This window comes from Periplaneta americana, chromosome 16 (genome assembly GCF_040183065.1).
Source record: "Periplaneta americana isolate PAMFEO1 chromosome 16, P.americana_PAMFEO1_priV1, whole genome shotgun sequence".
Taxonomy (NCBI): Eukaryota; Metazoa; Arthropoda; class Insecta; order Blattodea; family Blattidae; genus Periplaneta; species Periplaneta americana.
This window is the reverse complement of record NC_091132.1, coordinates 59,985,584-60,002,182: the sequence shown is the minus strand read 5'-3', so window position 1 is coordinate 60,002,182 and position 16,599 is coordinate 59,985,584. Positions and strand designations below refer to the sequence as shown.

Genomic DNA, 16,599 nt, shown 5'->3' with positions numbered 1-16,599 from the left:
TGACTGTAAAACTAGCGGATCGGGTTTCAAATCCTGGTTAGGACAGATTATATGGTTGAGTTTTCCCTCAAGAACAAATGCTGGGTGACTTTCGACGCTGGACCCTGGACTCATCTCGCTAGCATTATCACATCATCTCACTCAGACGCTAGATAACAAAGCAGTTGATTGAGCGTCATAAAATAACCAATTAAAAATTCAACTTCGTTTCCCTAAAAAAAAAAATACTGTGCAGTATAGAGAAGTTTTGCTAGATGTATTTTTTTAAATAGTAAGTTACTTTCTAAAACTGAGTTTTTCTGAAAATCTTTCACATTGTCAAGGTATTCTACATATTTATATTCTTTTGACGTCTTTGCATTCATCGTTCAAAATTCTGAAAATATCTGCAAAATAAGCCAGTTTAAAATACCATCGTTTTAGTTTAGGAATGCGGTGAATTAATATCAACACTCCGCCTCTTCAAATACTGCACTTAACTCTTCCATCAGTTCCAGAAGTCGATTTAAATTTTAAATATTGGCCGGTGGATAACAACCTCACCTCTGTATGGAAAAGAAGGGCTTTATGGACTGATTTGAGTAATGGCGTTTTTTTTTCTAATTCACATGACGAAATTTCACGAAACATTTCCTAAATTTTGCGGCACATCTGTTAGTAATCTCTGCTAAAGTATTATCGCATATCTCATCAGGGTTAAAAATAACGCATGACGCGAAAATTTATCGCACAGTTGGATACAGCTGTAACCTCCCAACCACAGAATAAGTATTAATAAATTGTGTCCCCAATTTTTTACGTCAGCAATTCATAGATACTATGACATCATATGGGGACATATGCTCTAGAAATGTTGCGCATTGGTGTATTACGGTGTATGTGGGATAGCTATACTGAAACAACTGTAGCAGGATGAGGTTATGCAATAGTCGTGAGTCATTAGTGGTATTCCCAGGTCGTTGTTCAAGGATACGGACCGACACAGTTTGTGAGCATTTTGTGTTCCTCGCGGCCAGTTTGAGGACTGACAGGTTCCAGATACTACGTGTGGCTTCAAAGCATCCTGCTGACATCACGAGGTTACATTATTTTCATTATCATTATATTTGCTCTTGCATTATTAGAAGACATCGGAGTCATTTTGAAAAGGCAATATAAATGAGTAACACAGGTAATACAGTGAACAGTAGCATATATTATGTCGGCTGCTTCATGGAATTAGGTCTCAAACCTGTTTCCGCTTGAAGAGAGAATCTGAATCCTCTAGATTCAAAACCCCCTAAAGACCATTTTGTTCAGAATTGAGTTATGCCCACATATTGCCTGCTAAGAATGAATTCTAATGATTTTTGTAGTTTTAATTAAAAAAACACCAAATGTGAAGCAAAACGTTTGTTAAAATTCACTCTTAGGTTGAAAATTCCCTCTATTTTCCACTAGTTACTGTCAAAATCCTTTAATTTGTGAAAGTGGATATAGGGGATTTTGAATCTATAGGATTCATCTTTCCACCTTGTTAGAGTCGACGGCATTTAAGAAGGCCGTCGACTACTTTATGCGCCGTAGCATTTCTGACGTTAGCCACGATTTGTGACAGGCTTCGGCTCGAATTGAGTCACGTGATTATCATGGCCATCTTGACAATCGCCTAATATAGATACATGTTCAAAGTTCTAAAACAAACAAGGGAATTGTTATATTAAAGTCATGTTAAACGTACATTTATATATAAACTTGTTCAATGTTGGCCATGTTAAGACTAAGAATGTGACGTAGCGCCGTAGCCTGTCTTTCTCGTTAGCCGCGATTTCAGGTATGTGACGTCACAAGCTTCGTAACGGCTGCTTTCCGAGTTCGTTTGTTCACGTGTGAATGTTTCAATACATTGAATAAGTAAAACTGATATTTAATCTGTGTGTAAAATAAATAAATGGAAGGAGAGACTGTAAAAAGACAAGTATTGCAAAGGCAGGTGATGTGTAGCAAGATCAAAGATTCAATAAGTAATGTTAACAAAAGTCAATAAATGTTATTAACATTTCTAGTGTTTTTTTCAATTCTACTTACAAATGTTTTTAACAAATGTTGATGACAGAAGTTATTAACATTTTTATTAACATTTTGCTGGCTTATATTTACAATTTGTGAATATAACTTAATAACATGTAATTACTTATTAATAACCCAGACAGCATCTTAAACACACCATGATATTACAAAAGTGGTTACCATTCCCGGAGTGGCTAACCGGGAACTGCTTGACAAGCCACCCTGCATAGCAGGAGGCCCTTTCCCTTCACGGGAATTCGTGGCTAATTCTTAAACTTATTAATAATTTCACATCCCATGTAAAGCCAGCTTGACTACAATAATTTATAACTTTAAGGCCCAGTTGTATGATCGCAGAATAAATCTTGGAATAGCTATTCATGGAATAGCCTAACTATAGAATAAATGGAGTATCGTGTTGTATGACGTTCGTTTATTCCAAGGTCATCTATTCCATAGTTAGCCGAATTGGAACAGAGGTTGGCAATATTTTAGATGGTGTTCTGTTTATAAAGTACATTCAGAATACTAGTAATTGTTGAAATTTATTTTCTGAACATATCATTATTTTATGTACAGATTTTGTTATAAAGAAATGAGTAAATCAAAATAAATTAGAAGTCAAAATTATTAGATAGAAGATTTTACTTAAGCTAGTTGTGATAGTGAATGACTATAAGAACGTGTTAGAAAGCAAAAACTGATGCCATAACTTTTTAATAAATGACAAGAGCATGGGAGTCTATATAGCTAGGTTATAATAATGCAAAACATAATACTGATATAATATTGTGCTATGAATTTGCTTAAATTTAATTTTAATTACTTAAAAAATTACAATTTCTTTGTAATGATGAAATTGTGAACTATTTTACCTGTGTGTTATATGTTCCAATAATCATTAATCAATCCCAGCACACTTTAAGCAGTGTCCATTTTTAGACTGAATCTTGCCAGAAATTCTTCATTGTTACACTCGTTTAATAGATAAAGTCTGTGCCTTATTTCTTTGTTTCAGCACTCTCAAAAATACATTATAAATGTAATTCATCATCATTAACAGAGATTCATGTCTAATGCTGCTGCCATTTTACATTTTATTCTCTAGATATAAATTTAACAACTGCTGAAAGCATGGAATAGCTTATTCGGAAGTTATCCTCCGAATAATGCACTATTTCAAGTTCGTACAACACATTTCTCGCATAACCGTGGAATTAATTTTAACAGGACTTTATTCCGTGCTCGTAAAACTGGACCTAACTCTGATAATAATGTAAACATCCAGAATCTCGGACTGTCGTACGTTCAATTCCCCCTTGGGCTGATTATCTTGTTAGATTTTTTCTGAGGTTTCTCCCAATTATAAGGTTGATGTTACGAAATCCCACATCGAATCCTCGGTTTCATCTCACTAAATTTGGCCTAACCACGTCGCTATCATCAGTTCCATCGACGCTAAATAACCTAGTACTAGATCTTCTTATTCTTTTTCTTCTTCTATCTTACATGTAGGTTACCGTACCTGTTCATTCAGAGACAAGAATCCAGCCAACTCTTATGTGGTCTTCCTGGGCTCTGCTTCCCTTTCGGAGAGTTGTCCCTTACAATTTTCACTATCCTATCTTTTGACATTCCATCAACATGTTCCTTCCATTCTCCTCTTCTCCCATCGATCCATTCCCTTATAGCTTGAACCCCACACTGCTCTCTAATGTCGTCATTCCTAACACGATCCAATCTAGTCTTTTTAACTATTTATTTTTCTTAGTATGTTCATTTCCGTAGTTTCTGTAATTGTTTTGTTCTTATTGTGCTAGCTCTTACTTCAGCTGCATAACTGAGTATCCGCATTATAATAGATTTGTAAATTTTTACTTTTTTTATTCTTCTTCTTCAATGCCTTCTGTAAGGACTTCTTGGGCATGTTTGAAAATTTCATTACTACTCTTAAAAACTGGGTCTCTTAACTTTCGTAGTTCAACTCGCAGATAACTTGGATTTTTATCAACTAATAGCGTTGTCTTTAAATTACAGAACGAGGTACTGCTCGCTTCTGTATCTCAAGTTACACTGACGCAGTTGGCCCTGACTCAATACCGCGGCTCACCGCCGATGTCGCTAAAGACGGCCATTTTCGCTACTCCCTCCTTGCCCCTTGCGTATTTGGTCTAACGTGTTTAGATATTACTAGAAAGCGATATCGATACTCTATTCAACTGTAAATAAATCATCGACGTAGCTCTCAGTGGAGTAAGAGTTTCAAATTTTGCACTTTTTGGGATACCCGAAACTCCTCCTCACCCACACTAGGAAAGGACGTAGTTCTAAGTGAAAACTGTTGTTCGCATTGTTGAATCGCAGTGTCAAAGAATAACTAAATTATTACTTTTCTGATACTTTATTTTCAGATTCTGAACATGGTACGTCAAATCGTGCCACTACTGGCGCTAGTGTCGATCGTGTTGGCTATCGATACACAGTCGATGTTCACGGTTCCCCAAGAGGAGCAGGCCCTTCCCCGCACAGTGAAGCCATACCTCTATTTGCTAGACCTGCATCCACGCATTTCTGAAGGCTACTTCAATGGCAGCGTGGACATCCACATCCAGTGCTTTGAGCCCACGCGAATCATTGTGCTTCACGCAAGTTACGAGCTCCAACTTGAGAACATCAACTTGACTGCCATCAGGTGAGTCATAGCGAACCTATAGAATAATATTATTTCGACGACTCTGACACAAAAATATTGATCGTCTTAATACAGGCGCCTACTTAACACTAGAACCTCCGGAACTAGTTACAGGCTATATTTAGAATCGCCGATGCGGTCACATTGACAGCTTCTACAGAGACATTGAGGCGAAAAAACGGCGGGTTACTGGCGGCCCGCTCCCTGTGCGGTCTGCGATGCGCGGGCTGTTAGAGGTGCGGTGTAGTAGATCCTCAGTCGCCATATGGCATTCGCTGTAGTTATAGTCGTGTTACAAAAGTCTCGATTCTTCAAGTGTACAAAGTTAGTGTGTAAAGTTCAGAGATTATTGTGTATTTAGGTAATGCCTACCAACAAAATCTCAGTCTCTTTCCAACAAGATTGCGCTACTGCTTATACAGCTGCCGTGACAATGAGGGAATTACGGCGAGAATAATAAGTAATAATTTGTGGGCTCCACGAAGCCCAGATCTAACACCTGCGAATTTTTATTTATGAGGAACACTAAAGGTAGGGTTTATAGGAAAAATTCACATTCTACGGATGAACTAAAAGACTATATACGAGAAGAAATTGAGACTATCAATGATGTGGAACTTCAGAGTGTTGTTCATTCGTTTATCAGAAGATGTAAGTTGTGTGTGGCGGCAAATGTGTGACGACTGTGAGCATGGTAAGTCCAAATTATTGAACATTTATTGTTAGTACTGTTATTTATTGTAGAAGTGACGGAGAAATGGTTACGTGCTCGCCGGTCACGAGTCACCCGCAGTTTTCTCGCATCACGTCATAATTATGTCTCTGTATTAGTATACATACAGTACCGTGCTAAATAACAAAATAAGCAATAATTAATAATACTTTAATATTTGTGTTAGTCTCCTGGCATTATATTATAATATAATACTTTATTCAATAAAATATACTTTACTGTTTCTCTTACTCCTCTGGCAATAAGAAATCGTGGTTCTTACATTACATCAAAATGCAAAAATAGAATGAACTCCCGGCCTCTTTCTACCCATTGTCTCACTGAAAAATAGGGGCCCGACATTTGGCCTGAGTGACTTCGTGAATCTGAAGCTGAAAGGTGTGCCATCCAATCTCAGCCCCTTATAGAGCCAGGTCTCGTTTCGCTGACGAATAGCCTGATAATCCCCAGGGATCTGGAGCCCAAGCCCTTTCTGAGTCAGCATCGGAAACCCGTACTACTCCCAAGAGTTCACCTCGGCCTATTTTTATTATTGCTCATGTCTGCCAGGAAACTGTGAGAAATATGCGAGATTGTTTATGCGGAGTAAAGCCAATTCTTTCCTCCTTTACTGCAGTTAACACACACACACACTAGCGGCCAGAGAAAGAAGCAGAGTTTTAAGGCAAGTAAATGAACGGATAGGGAGGAGATCCTCCTCTGAATCAGCGCATGGGCGGGAAATAGAAACCGACTGGTCATGCAGCAAGCTCGCTACCGCTGCCATCTAACGATGTTTTATTCAACCAGACTATAACACATCTAGGAGGAGGCACAATGAAAACAGTTTTAACGCAAAGCTATGAAAGACACCATATAAGCTTTTTTAAAATTATAAATAAAAAATATTATTCACTACACTTCATATAGCCTACTATTCATGGTTTGAAACTTTCAAGGATATTAATTTTGAAAGTTAAAGTTGGGTTTATATAAAACAAAGAGGAAGTAGTTAGTTCTACGTTAGTATCGCAGATCTTTTGGCCCCTGAAATTCACTTTCATTCATTGTCTACTAGACAGGGCAACAGCCAATTTGTCAGTTTTGTACAAATATATTTGAAATTGAAAGTAGGTACTCCAAACTACATTATTTTAACATAAAAAATTAATTGGTCACCAGCAGCTTTGAACAATAATGGTAGTATGACTTTACAAGAACTGACATTCTTCAAAAGCATGTGATATTGAACTTGTAAAATGTACATGTGGCAACACAGACCACGTGGGGGTGCAGTGTTCTCGCTTTCCTCAAATTATTTCCCATTCCCATTTCCGTAAAACGGTTGCGATTACGTGTTAGTAGCTATAGTCTCTTCCAACACGTGTGGTACTGTAGAATGCGCGAAAAATGCTGCGAGGTTGTGAATGTTCTTGTAATTGTTAATTTGTTCAATTATTGAACAATGAATGGAAGTGAAAACATAATATATTTTGGAAAATTTAGGAAACTCAGTTTACAAGAACAGATTATTGATATACAGAAGGGAAGACCAACTCCAACACTACATGGTCTTACATGTATGCTAATTTGTAGCATGTTTCATTCAAGAAGGTGTCATTTCTTGCTGTTAACTTCTTTCCTCCCCTTAAGAAATACGCAGGAGCCGCCACTGGAGGAAAGGTAATATGGAAGTCGCCTATCACTTTTACCCTTACTATACACTTGACACTCTTGTGTGCAGTACTGACTATGACTATGATGTGCCAGCCATAACGGAGGTCGCGAGGAACGGCAGCACTGACACGCTGAACATAACCCTGGAGGAGGAGCTGACCGAGGGACGTGTGTACCGGCTACATCTGGAGTTCCATGGCCTGCTGAAGAATAATGACTACATGTACACCAGTCCATCGGCGAGGGGCTTCTTCAGGGATATGTATACGGATAGAGAAACACGAGAAACGAGGTAGGTTAACTTGTCGAGAAGTCGCTAGAGAGAGTGACGCATGTGCGTTTCAATGTGAACAGAGTTCCAGTTTCATACATAACATCTGCCTATGAATGGTGGTTGTCTGTTCTATTGTGGTACTTTGTGTAGTAGAGATGTATCTTTATTTTTAATTTTGTTATGCGGTTATCTTCCATCGGTAGGAGCCGTAATAGCCGACATTCGCCATACAGATCGGATAAACCCCACCAGATAAGTTCGGCACAAGCAAGCATTACTGAAACCCACGCCCTAGTGCAGCGTTTCTCAAACTATGGTCCGCGGACCACCTGTGGTCCTCGAGGTCTGCCCTTGTGATCCTTCAAAAAAGGCAGAAGAAAAAATAAAATTCAAACGAATTGTTTATCACTCTATAGCTGAAAATCTCAGAGTTTGGAAATGACACATGGCAATCGTCTTTCACTTTTTGTCCCAGTACTAACATTTTATGAAATTGATTACCCTATTCGTCTACAGACTTCCCACTCTACCCTCAACAACAAAAGAGAGATTTAAAGTAATATGAATGTGGTGTTTCTCGCCATCTTTTCCCTGCACATCTGGTGTCTGTAACCCAGCCAGGGACCACCCGAATTCGTAACAGAAGACCGAACCTTTTCATGTATTTATGACTTTCTTGATAGTTTTGCCAACACCCAGTCTGCACATTGAAATGGGCACGTACTGTACGTCGTACGCCAATAATACAATTCTGAGGTCACAATTTGAAATCATTTTCCAAGTAAATATGACGAATTTTCATGGGTTCGTGATACCTTTCATTGCGATATTGAAACTAGCAAACTTTCATTGAGTGAAAGAGAACAGTTAATTGAACTCTCGAATGAGATCGGAATTAAAATTAAATTCCAAGCGGAAGGTATGGTTAATTTCTGGACCTCATCACAAGTTAAAAGAGAATATATTGAACTGTACAATGATGCTTTAGAGATTATAATTCAGTTTGCTTCTACGTATCTGTGTGAGAAAGGGTTTTCATCACTAATTCTAATAAAACAAAGTAGGCTACCGAAATCGACTCGATGTAAGTGTCAATCTCCGACTTAAACTTACCAGCATACGTCCAAATATAGAACTGTGCAAGAATCGGCAGGCTCATCAAGCTCATTAATGTAAGTACCGACATTTGTTTTTTTTTTTAGTTAATAAAGTTAAAGGTTATCCAAACTCTAATAGCCTCGAATTATTAAAAAACAAATATGAATTTTCTTCTGTTAACATTTTCTTAATTAATTAATACTAATATAAAATTAATTTAATTTAATTAATTAATTCTATTTTAAAATATAGGGTCTATGTATACTGGTATTAAAATATGCAACAAAAATGATTAAATTTGCTTTCGAAGGGAACAAGAGTAAGGTGGTCCGCGGAACTGTTCTGACTTAAAAAAGTGGTCCTCACTTCAAAAAAGTTTGAGAAACGCTGCCCTAGTGGAACCTCGCTCATGAGGGCCGCATGTTAGGCACTCACAGAGTACGCCCTCGTTGCCTCAGGTAAATTATATGTTATTATTATGTAGTACAGTTAGGCTGACCAGATTTTTATGGTCCAACAGGGGACATCGGCAATTTCAAGAAAAACCACAAACGCTTACCTAGTCACTATCCGTTGAAATGTTGCAGAAATAACATGTAACAGTAGATACAATTATAGAACTTTGCACACTAAATTTGTAGAGTATCTTAACTTTCTGAATTAAATGAATAAACACATGTAACTTCTATACATAATTATGGCCGCTAGGAATTCAATTTCAGTACTGACGCATGTATCGAAGTCTTTCACATGATGTTGTACACACTGAATTCTAACACACATATTTTACAAGTACTGGTCTGAAGAATATATCTTTTTAAGGATCTGTTCACTCCCATACAGCTTTACACTAAGTTCTTCACATGAGAAATGAAAGTTTGTTTTCACTTGTAACAAAGTTTTTTCAATTTTCATTCTTGACTTTTCATCAGTCCAGATTGAGTTCATTGTGGAGAAATGTCTTTCAACTGACGAATTACTGACTGAAAGACACATGATTAATAACACTATTTTGAGATGATTTTCAAATGGAATAGAATTTTTTTTTGAAATGTTGAAAAACACCACACCAATTTTCACCTGTTGGTTTGTCACAAAACTTTTCATTTTTTAAACTGCTTAAAAATGGACGCTGCGGCAGTTTTAACGCTTCCGCGCAACGCGAATGAAGACAAAGATGGTATATCGTATGTTCTTCTCAAAGAGTGCAGAATATCTTATACTGTGCTCGCTGGTTCTTCTGTCTCATACTGAGAACCGTTCAGAAATGTGCATGAATCACATGAGTTTCATCACGATACTTAAATATTCATGTGTAAAATGTCATTGAAACAAAATCTAAATTTGTGGGGGAAAAAAAATTAATTTTCGGGGACAAGAAGGGGACATTTGCTCTCCGGGAACAGCAATTCAAAACCGGGGACTGTCCCCGGAAATAGGGGATGTCTGGTCAGCCTAAGTACAGTCGAATCTCAGTACGATGATAATAGATATAACGATAATCCTGCTGCAACGATAAATTTTATTGATCTCGGTATATTTACTACATCTTAAATATGTTTTTTCCACCCATTGATGGTCAAATTTTGGAGAAATCCCAATGGAATGATAAAAGCTTTATAATAAATGTGTGTATATATACATATACACATATATGAAGAGTAGCCCACTTAACTCTTTCACCTCCGATAGCGCGTGAGGTTATTTTACGACGCTGTATCAACATCTAGGTTATTTAGCATCTGAATGATATGAAGATGATAATGCCGGTGAAATGAGTCCGGGGTCCAGCACCGAAAGTTACCCAGCATTTGCTCGTATTGGGTTGAGGGAAAACCCCGGAAAAAACCTCAACCAGGTAACTTGTCCCGACCAGGATTCGAACCCGGGACACCTGGTTTCACAGGCAGACGCGCTGACCGATAGCGTGTGAAATATTTAAGATATAATACAGACCGACAATTGAATCGGTTATTGTTGAAAGGAGCTAAGTCCACTTTTTAAAGTTTTGAGATAATCGAAAAAAAAACTGTTTGGGGATAATCTATCGAAGATTAAACCAACATATATTGTTCACATATTTTTTGTGTGTACAATATATGTTGGTTAAACTTCGATAGATTATCCACAAAACAGTATTTTTCGATTATCTCAAAACTTTAAAAAGTGGACTTAGTTCCTTTCAACAATGACCGATTCAATTACAAATTAAGTTATTTTTTGTACATGAAGTAATTTTCAAGATATTAGAGTCAACTTTCTTTTTTAAATGGGAACCAACTATGTTTTGTATTGCACATGTTGCGTTAGCTCTGTCTAATAACAACTGGCTACTTTACTGACTGTTTGAATGTCACCAGTAAGAGTAAACGTAAACAATGTCTGACCAAGGATCGAACAGAGAGAGGACAATTCTGGTTAGAGTTGTGCGTCAATTAAATCACAATCACAATGTAATGAATATTTAATACTATGAAAATGTTGCACATGGTATAGTGTAGAGGAGACTGTTGTACCTTTAAATACTTTTGACATTTTATTTATTTTTCATTTTGGAAAATGAAATTTTTTAAAATGAAAAAAATACTTGAAATAATTATTGAAGATTCCTTTATAACTTCCTATATGTATTTTCCTGTTTTACATATATATTAAGAATGGGAAAAATAAAATGAAGGGATATGTAATGTGTTCAAAGGTACAATAGGTCCATGTACCTTGGAATATATGCTCTTGTAAGCTGGAACACATGAAATATAGGTGGGAATATAGCTGTAAAAACTGACAATCATATTTAAAATGCATTTGCCATCATAAACCAGAGCAGGCTTCTCTGATCGATATTTTATTTCCTGGAGGAGCAATAACTGCTTAACAGATTTCTTCAAGGCTTCCGAATCAATTGGGGGCATCTTAACTCATATTTACTTCGCGACATGATCGTAAGATAAAAGAAAAACACAAACCGATAGTATCGTGTACTTTGAAACATGTTCCATGATACAAGATGTTTTGTGCTCAAAGGTACAAGAGGGTGCAGTTTTAAACAAAAATGGCTCCCAAAACTAGAGATTCGAATAAATCATGGAAATTAAAATTCGTTATTTCTCACCAGATAATAGGGAACACACCGTATTTGAAATATATTAATAAATACAATCTAGTTTTGTGTTAGAAAACATATATCAATGAACGAAATGTTTACTTTTGGTACAGTACTAAAAAAAAATATTTTGTCCACGGAACTCACACTTTGCAGTAAATCAAACCGAAACTATGACCAGAGCTACTTAGCGGCGTTCTCTACAATCTACTTCAGTTTGAGTCCTCTAGGTAGCAGCAAAAATTAAAAAAAAAAAAAAACAAAAAATGTTCAAAGGTACAACAGTCTCCCCTACAAAAAAAAAACAATTATTTTAAAAAAACAAAACACAAAATATCCGGTGTGCAATCAAATTTCTCACAGCAGAAAGTTTACAATTGATGTTCGAAGAGATGGCCATTTGCATCGCAACACCTCCGTGCACACTCCATCACTGATCGACTTACTTCTATCAGTGCTTCTGGTGTTATTGCAGCACATGCAGCAGTAATACGGTCTTTCGTGTTTTCCAATGTTGTTGGAACTTGTTGATACAAAATATTTTTCAAATGTCCCCAGAGAAAAACTCTAATGTTGTGAGGTCAGGCGATCGCGTTGGAAATCTCTGAACAGAACTACCTCATCCTATCCAGCGTTTCTTCATTTGTGAAAATGCTTAGAAATGATTGACAGGTTAAATAGATTTCACGTTTAAAACATTAATACCAATTAACTATACAATGCACTAGTGAAATGTGGCTTAAGTACCCCCACACACGTAAACACTTCGCCGATGTCTTATCGTTCAATTGTCCAATACAGAACTGAAGAAATAAGGATTGCATTGGGTAGTGTACAGAATTATTGGTGTGTTTGATCTCCAATTACGTCACCATTATGAAGTAGACATAAGGAAATGTGCGTCAAATATTGTTTATGTTTACTCTTACCGGTGACATTCGAACAGTCGGTAAAGTAGCCAGTTGTTATTAGAGAAAGCTGATGCAACATTTGCAATACAAAACATAGTTGGTTCCCATTTAAAAAAGAAAGTTGACTCTAATATCTTGAAAATTATTTCATATACAAAACATACACTAGGTGTATCAGATGTCCCCTTCGAAGTAATTTAACTTGTAACTGTCGGTTTGTGTTTATCTGAAATATTTCACATGCTATAGGAGATAAAAGTGTTAAGTGGACCACTCTGATAATATTATAAATTTAATTTGTTTTCATGTTCAATATTTCATTTTTTACCTGGCTTCGTTCTCAGAAAGATGTTTTCCAGTTATTTTCGTCTACCTTCTTTCATACTTTTAGTGATAGATATTGGCAATGTTTGCAAGGAGTATGTTACATCAGAACTCTACCCGCTTCACGGGTGTGTGACTCTCAACAGGATTTGCCTTTATCGTTCCTGCAACTGGCGCCATTCATATTCGAGTGTTAGTTGTTAATGATGGCATGTGTAATACGTAAACATATTAGTTTGGAAACTAAATGAACTACATTTAGTGATTTAAATGAGAAATTGAAACAGACTGAAGTGGGTAAAAAGTATGGGCTCGCGCAGTCAACTCTCGCTACATTCATAAAGAAACGTAAGGAAATAGAAAAGTTTCGCTCGTAAAGGCTGGTTCACAATAAACCGGGAACGGAAACGAGAACGAGAACGAGAACGGAAATATTGTTAAAATAGATGTATTTAAATGTGAGCATTCACAATTAACGAGAAGCTTACCGGAGCCCGGGAACGAGAACGTGAAAATTAATTGTGAATGCTCACATTTAAGTACCATATGGCACCATATGAAAAAAAAGACGCTCTTCCCGTTCTTTCGCTTGACACTGACATTGTTGGATAGAAGAAAATTGTGTTAAATGGTGTGAATGTTTATATTTGAAATCAGTGTTAATTCTGAAGTATTTAGAGTGGCGAACCCGCAGGAACGTAGTTGGTGTGTATTGCAATACTATAGCACATGAAGTGTAGCGAGAGTTTAACATGCCTTCAAACGAGAGTTTCAACATGTGGTATCTACTGACAAGACAATTCTGAGGTAGTGCAATACACACCATCTATCTTACAATAGTATCCAGAAGGTTTGGAGTGCAGAGGTTGAAGATTTTTTTTTTCAGAAACGTGTTTTTCAATTCCGTGCTTCAGAGGTCAAAGCATCGATAACATTTTAAAATAAGAACAAGGATTCTTCTATTGGAGAAAAATGTGCGTCCATTTTTGTTACTGTTTCAGATATCTGATTCAGATGTACTAAAAGAAAACGAGCTAACAAGCAAACGTTCTGATGGGAGCAGATAAAAAAAGTTAAATTTTTTTCTTCCACGATGTTAATAATGTCAAAATTCAAATTCAAATTCAAATTCAAATTTATTTACAATTTACATTTGAAATGAATAGATATGTATGAATACCCGAAATGAGCATATGCTCGTGCTCGGGTACAGTCCAGTAGTCTACATAAATTTTACAGGGTTCAAATAATAATGCTGATGATAGAAATAATAGTAACAATAATAATAATAATAATAATAATAATAATAATAATAATAATAATAATAGCATAATCGTGACAGAAATGATAAAAAGATTGTAATACAAAATAATTAATAATAATAATAATAATAATAATAATAATAATAATAATAATAATAATGGTGATAAAACAAAAATATTTACAATAATAAAATAATTACTAAGACAGATAAAATAAAATATAAAACCACTAGCGAGAGTCACAACTTAAATAAGCATATAATAACCGGAAAAAATGACGAGCTCGAAAATCAACAGAAAAGTTTGTTGTACCGCAGACGACAGCAACCGCCGTATTGACATTGTGTTGTGCATTAATGGTAGTAGGGGGGAGCCGAAAGTCTACGTAACTGCCGTTCTCTTCGAATCTTCTCGTACAATCATGGGAAGTTAAAGCTGCAAAAACAAAATGTCTACGAGTCAAACTGTTCATTATTACCAGGATAAATACAAATAATACTGAAATATATTAATCTAGTTTCAGTTATAGATCTCCCCTTTTGTGAAAGAGGTATCATATCAAAATATTTTATAAATGGCGGGGAAAATATAAATTTCAAGAACTCTGTAATGACAAGAGATAGTGACAAGTACAATCAAGTGTATCTGTGGCGATGCTAAAAAATGCTTATACAAATTTTGGCCACTCGACTGCAATTACGAGCAGACACAGCAATTTTTGAGCTATTTTTCAACATATTTTCCACCGGAATTGAGACATTTCTCATATCATGAGATCGATATATAGAGGTGCAGACGTAGTTAAACGCTGGTTCCGATCTCAGGCGGCTGACTTCTACGACACAAAAATTGATCCCATGATATGACAAATGTCTCAATTCCAGTGCAGGATATGTTGACAAATAGCGCAACAATTGCTGTATCCGCTTCAATAAATATTTCCATGCAATTGTGTTTTTTCCTATAAACGACCCAGAGAAAATCACTTTCTGAACTGCCTCGTAATTGCGGTCGAATAGCCAAAATTTGTATAAGCACTTCTTTTGACATTATTAACATGGTGGAAGAAAAAAATAACTTTTTTATCTGCCCCCATCAGAATGTTTGCTTGTAAGCATAATATCGCATTTCCACAAGGCGTGAATCATTACTTATTCATTAAGCTTCAGAAAATTTGCATATAAATCTGGACTCCAGTTATAGCCTAATACTCGATCACGTATATGTAACATTCATGGTGACGTAAAAGATTATGTTCTGTAATTGGCACATCACTGCATCTGCCACCGCCTGCCCAGGACACAGTGAACATTAAACACTACTGGGTGTTCAGTTCAAAGTGTGTGATGGCTCGCTGTATGCCGTCACGTGGCTAGTCGATGAGCCTAGAGAATTCAATCTTCCTACACATCCGCAGAGGTGTATTACTTATCTGCCAGAGAAGTTGCCTAGCAAATACGGCGTTCATTCAGAAGAGTACTTACCGATACGTACGGTAACGCCGGTAGTGGCAGGAATGTGAACTGTTTCGAAACATGTACTGAGTTGAGTTTTTTCTTACTGTCGGGATATGGTGAGAGGGTTAAGACGATTACTTACGTATTTGTTGACATTAACTTCGACGGTCAACATGGACACGGAGCATTTGATTTGTATTGTGGAATGTTGCCGTACGCAACCGATGATAACAAATACCCTGCGTACGACTTGCCCGCGCAAAACACAGTTCGACAGAGGTTATGGTAGCACACAGACCGTTCAGACCGCCATCTGTTGCTACGACGTTCAAGTTATACCGTATACGTTCTCAAGTTCAGATTGAACGCCTTGATTAATAGGCAACTTCTCTAACACAAAAGCTGAAACTCGCTTCAAATCGCTTACTCATCAACAGTGATGTCATGACTCACTTTGAAATGAACACCCAGTAGTCTGTTCAGGTTGAACACAGTTCAACATCGCATAAGGTGAGAAATCTGTCTGTACACCTTTCTAAAGGATATTATTGTCTCCCAGCGGTAAGGCATGTAGCTAAAGCTACGTGCAGAGTGAGTTAACGTTTTCAGCTTCAGTCAATTTCTTATGTTTACCACAGGTGGTTCGCCTGGACCAGCACGTTCCCCGGCTTTGCCAGGCACTTGTTCCCCTGCTTCGACGAGCCATCCTTCAGGGCAGAATTCACTGTCGGTGTGTCGCACCTCACCAATATGACGGTCCTGACAGGCTGGCCCAGCCTTTTGAACAAGAGGTATGGAATCTAGGCACCCTTGAGTTCTCTGTTTTCCTTCCTGCCTTTCTTTTCATTGTTTTCTTGCGGGCCATCTTTTGTTTCTTTTCTTATTTGCTTTATACTCTCTGTTTCATAATGTCGCTTTATATTCCCCTCCCTTCCCCTTTCTCTTTTGAATTTATCTTTAATCTTTCGTCATCCTCCTTTATACTGTGCGACATTAAAATCTCTTGCTAAATGGAATGCATTATTCTATTTGGAAATGAC

The 16,599-nt window shown here is 36.9% G+C and overlaps 1 protein-coding gene across 2 annotated transcripts in view; it reads left to right on the top strand.

The window, feature by feature from the left end:
• Window positions 1-923: 923 nt before the first annotated feature.
• The window catches only part of LOC138716351 (leucyl-cystinyl aminopeptidase-like), a 29,545-nt gene continuing 13,869 nt past the window's right edge, over window positions 924-16,599 (top strand). Inside the window, exons 1-4 of one of the 2 annotated variants that reach the window (XM_069849339.1) lie at window positions 924-1,079; window positions 4,461-4,741; window positions 7,198-7,422; window positions 16,198-16,350. In XM_069849339.1, the coding sequence (XP_069705440.1) occupies window positions 4,470-4,741; window positions 7,198-7,422; window positions 16,198-16,350 (650 nt within the window). In that variant the 5' untranslated portion in view covers window positions 924-1,079; window positions 4,461-4,469. Of the gene's footprint in view, window positions 1,172-4,460; window positions 4,742-7,197; window positions 7,423-16,197; window positions 16,351-16,599 lie in introns of both variants that reach the window. The other variant, XM_069849340.1, reaches the window with a different exon arrangement.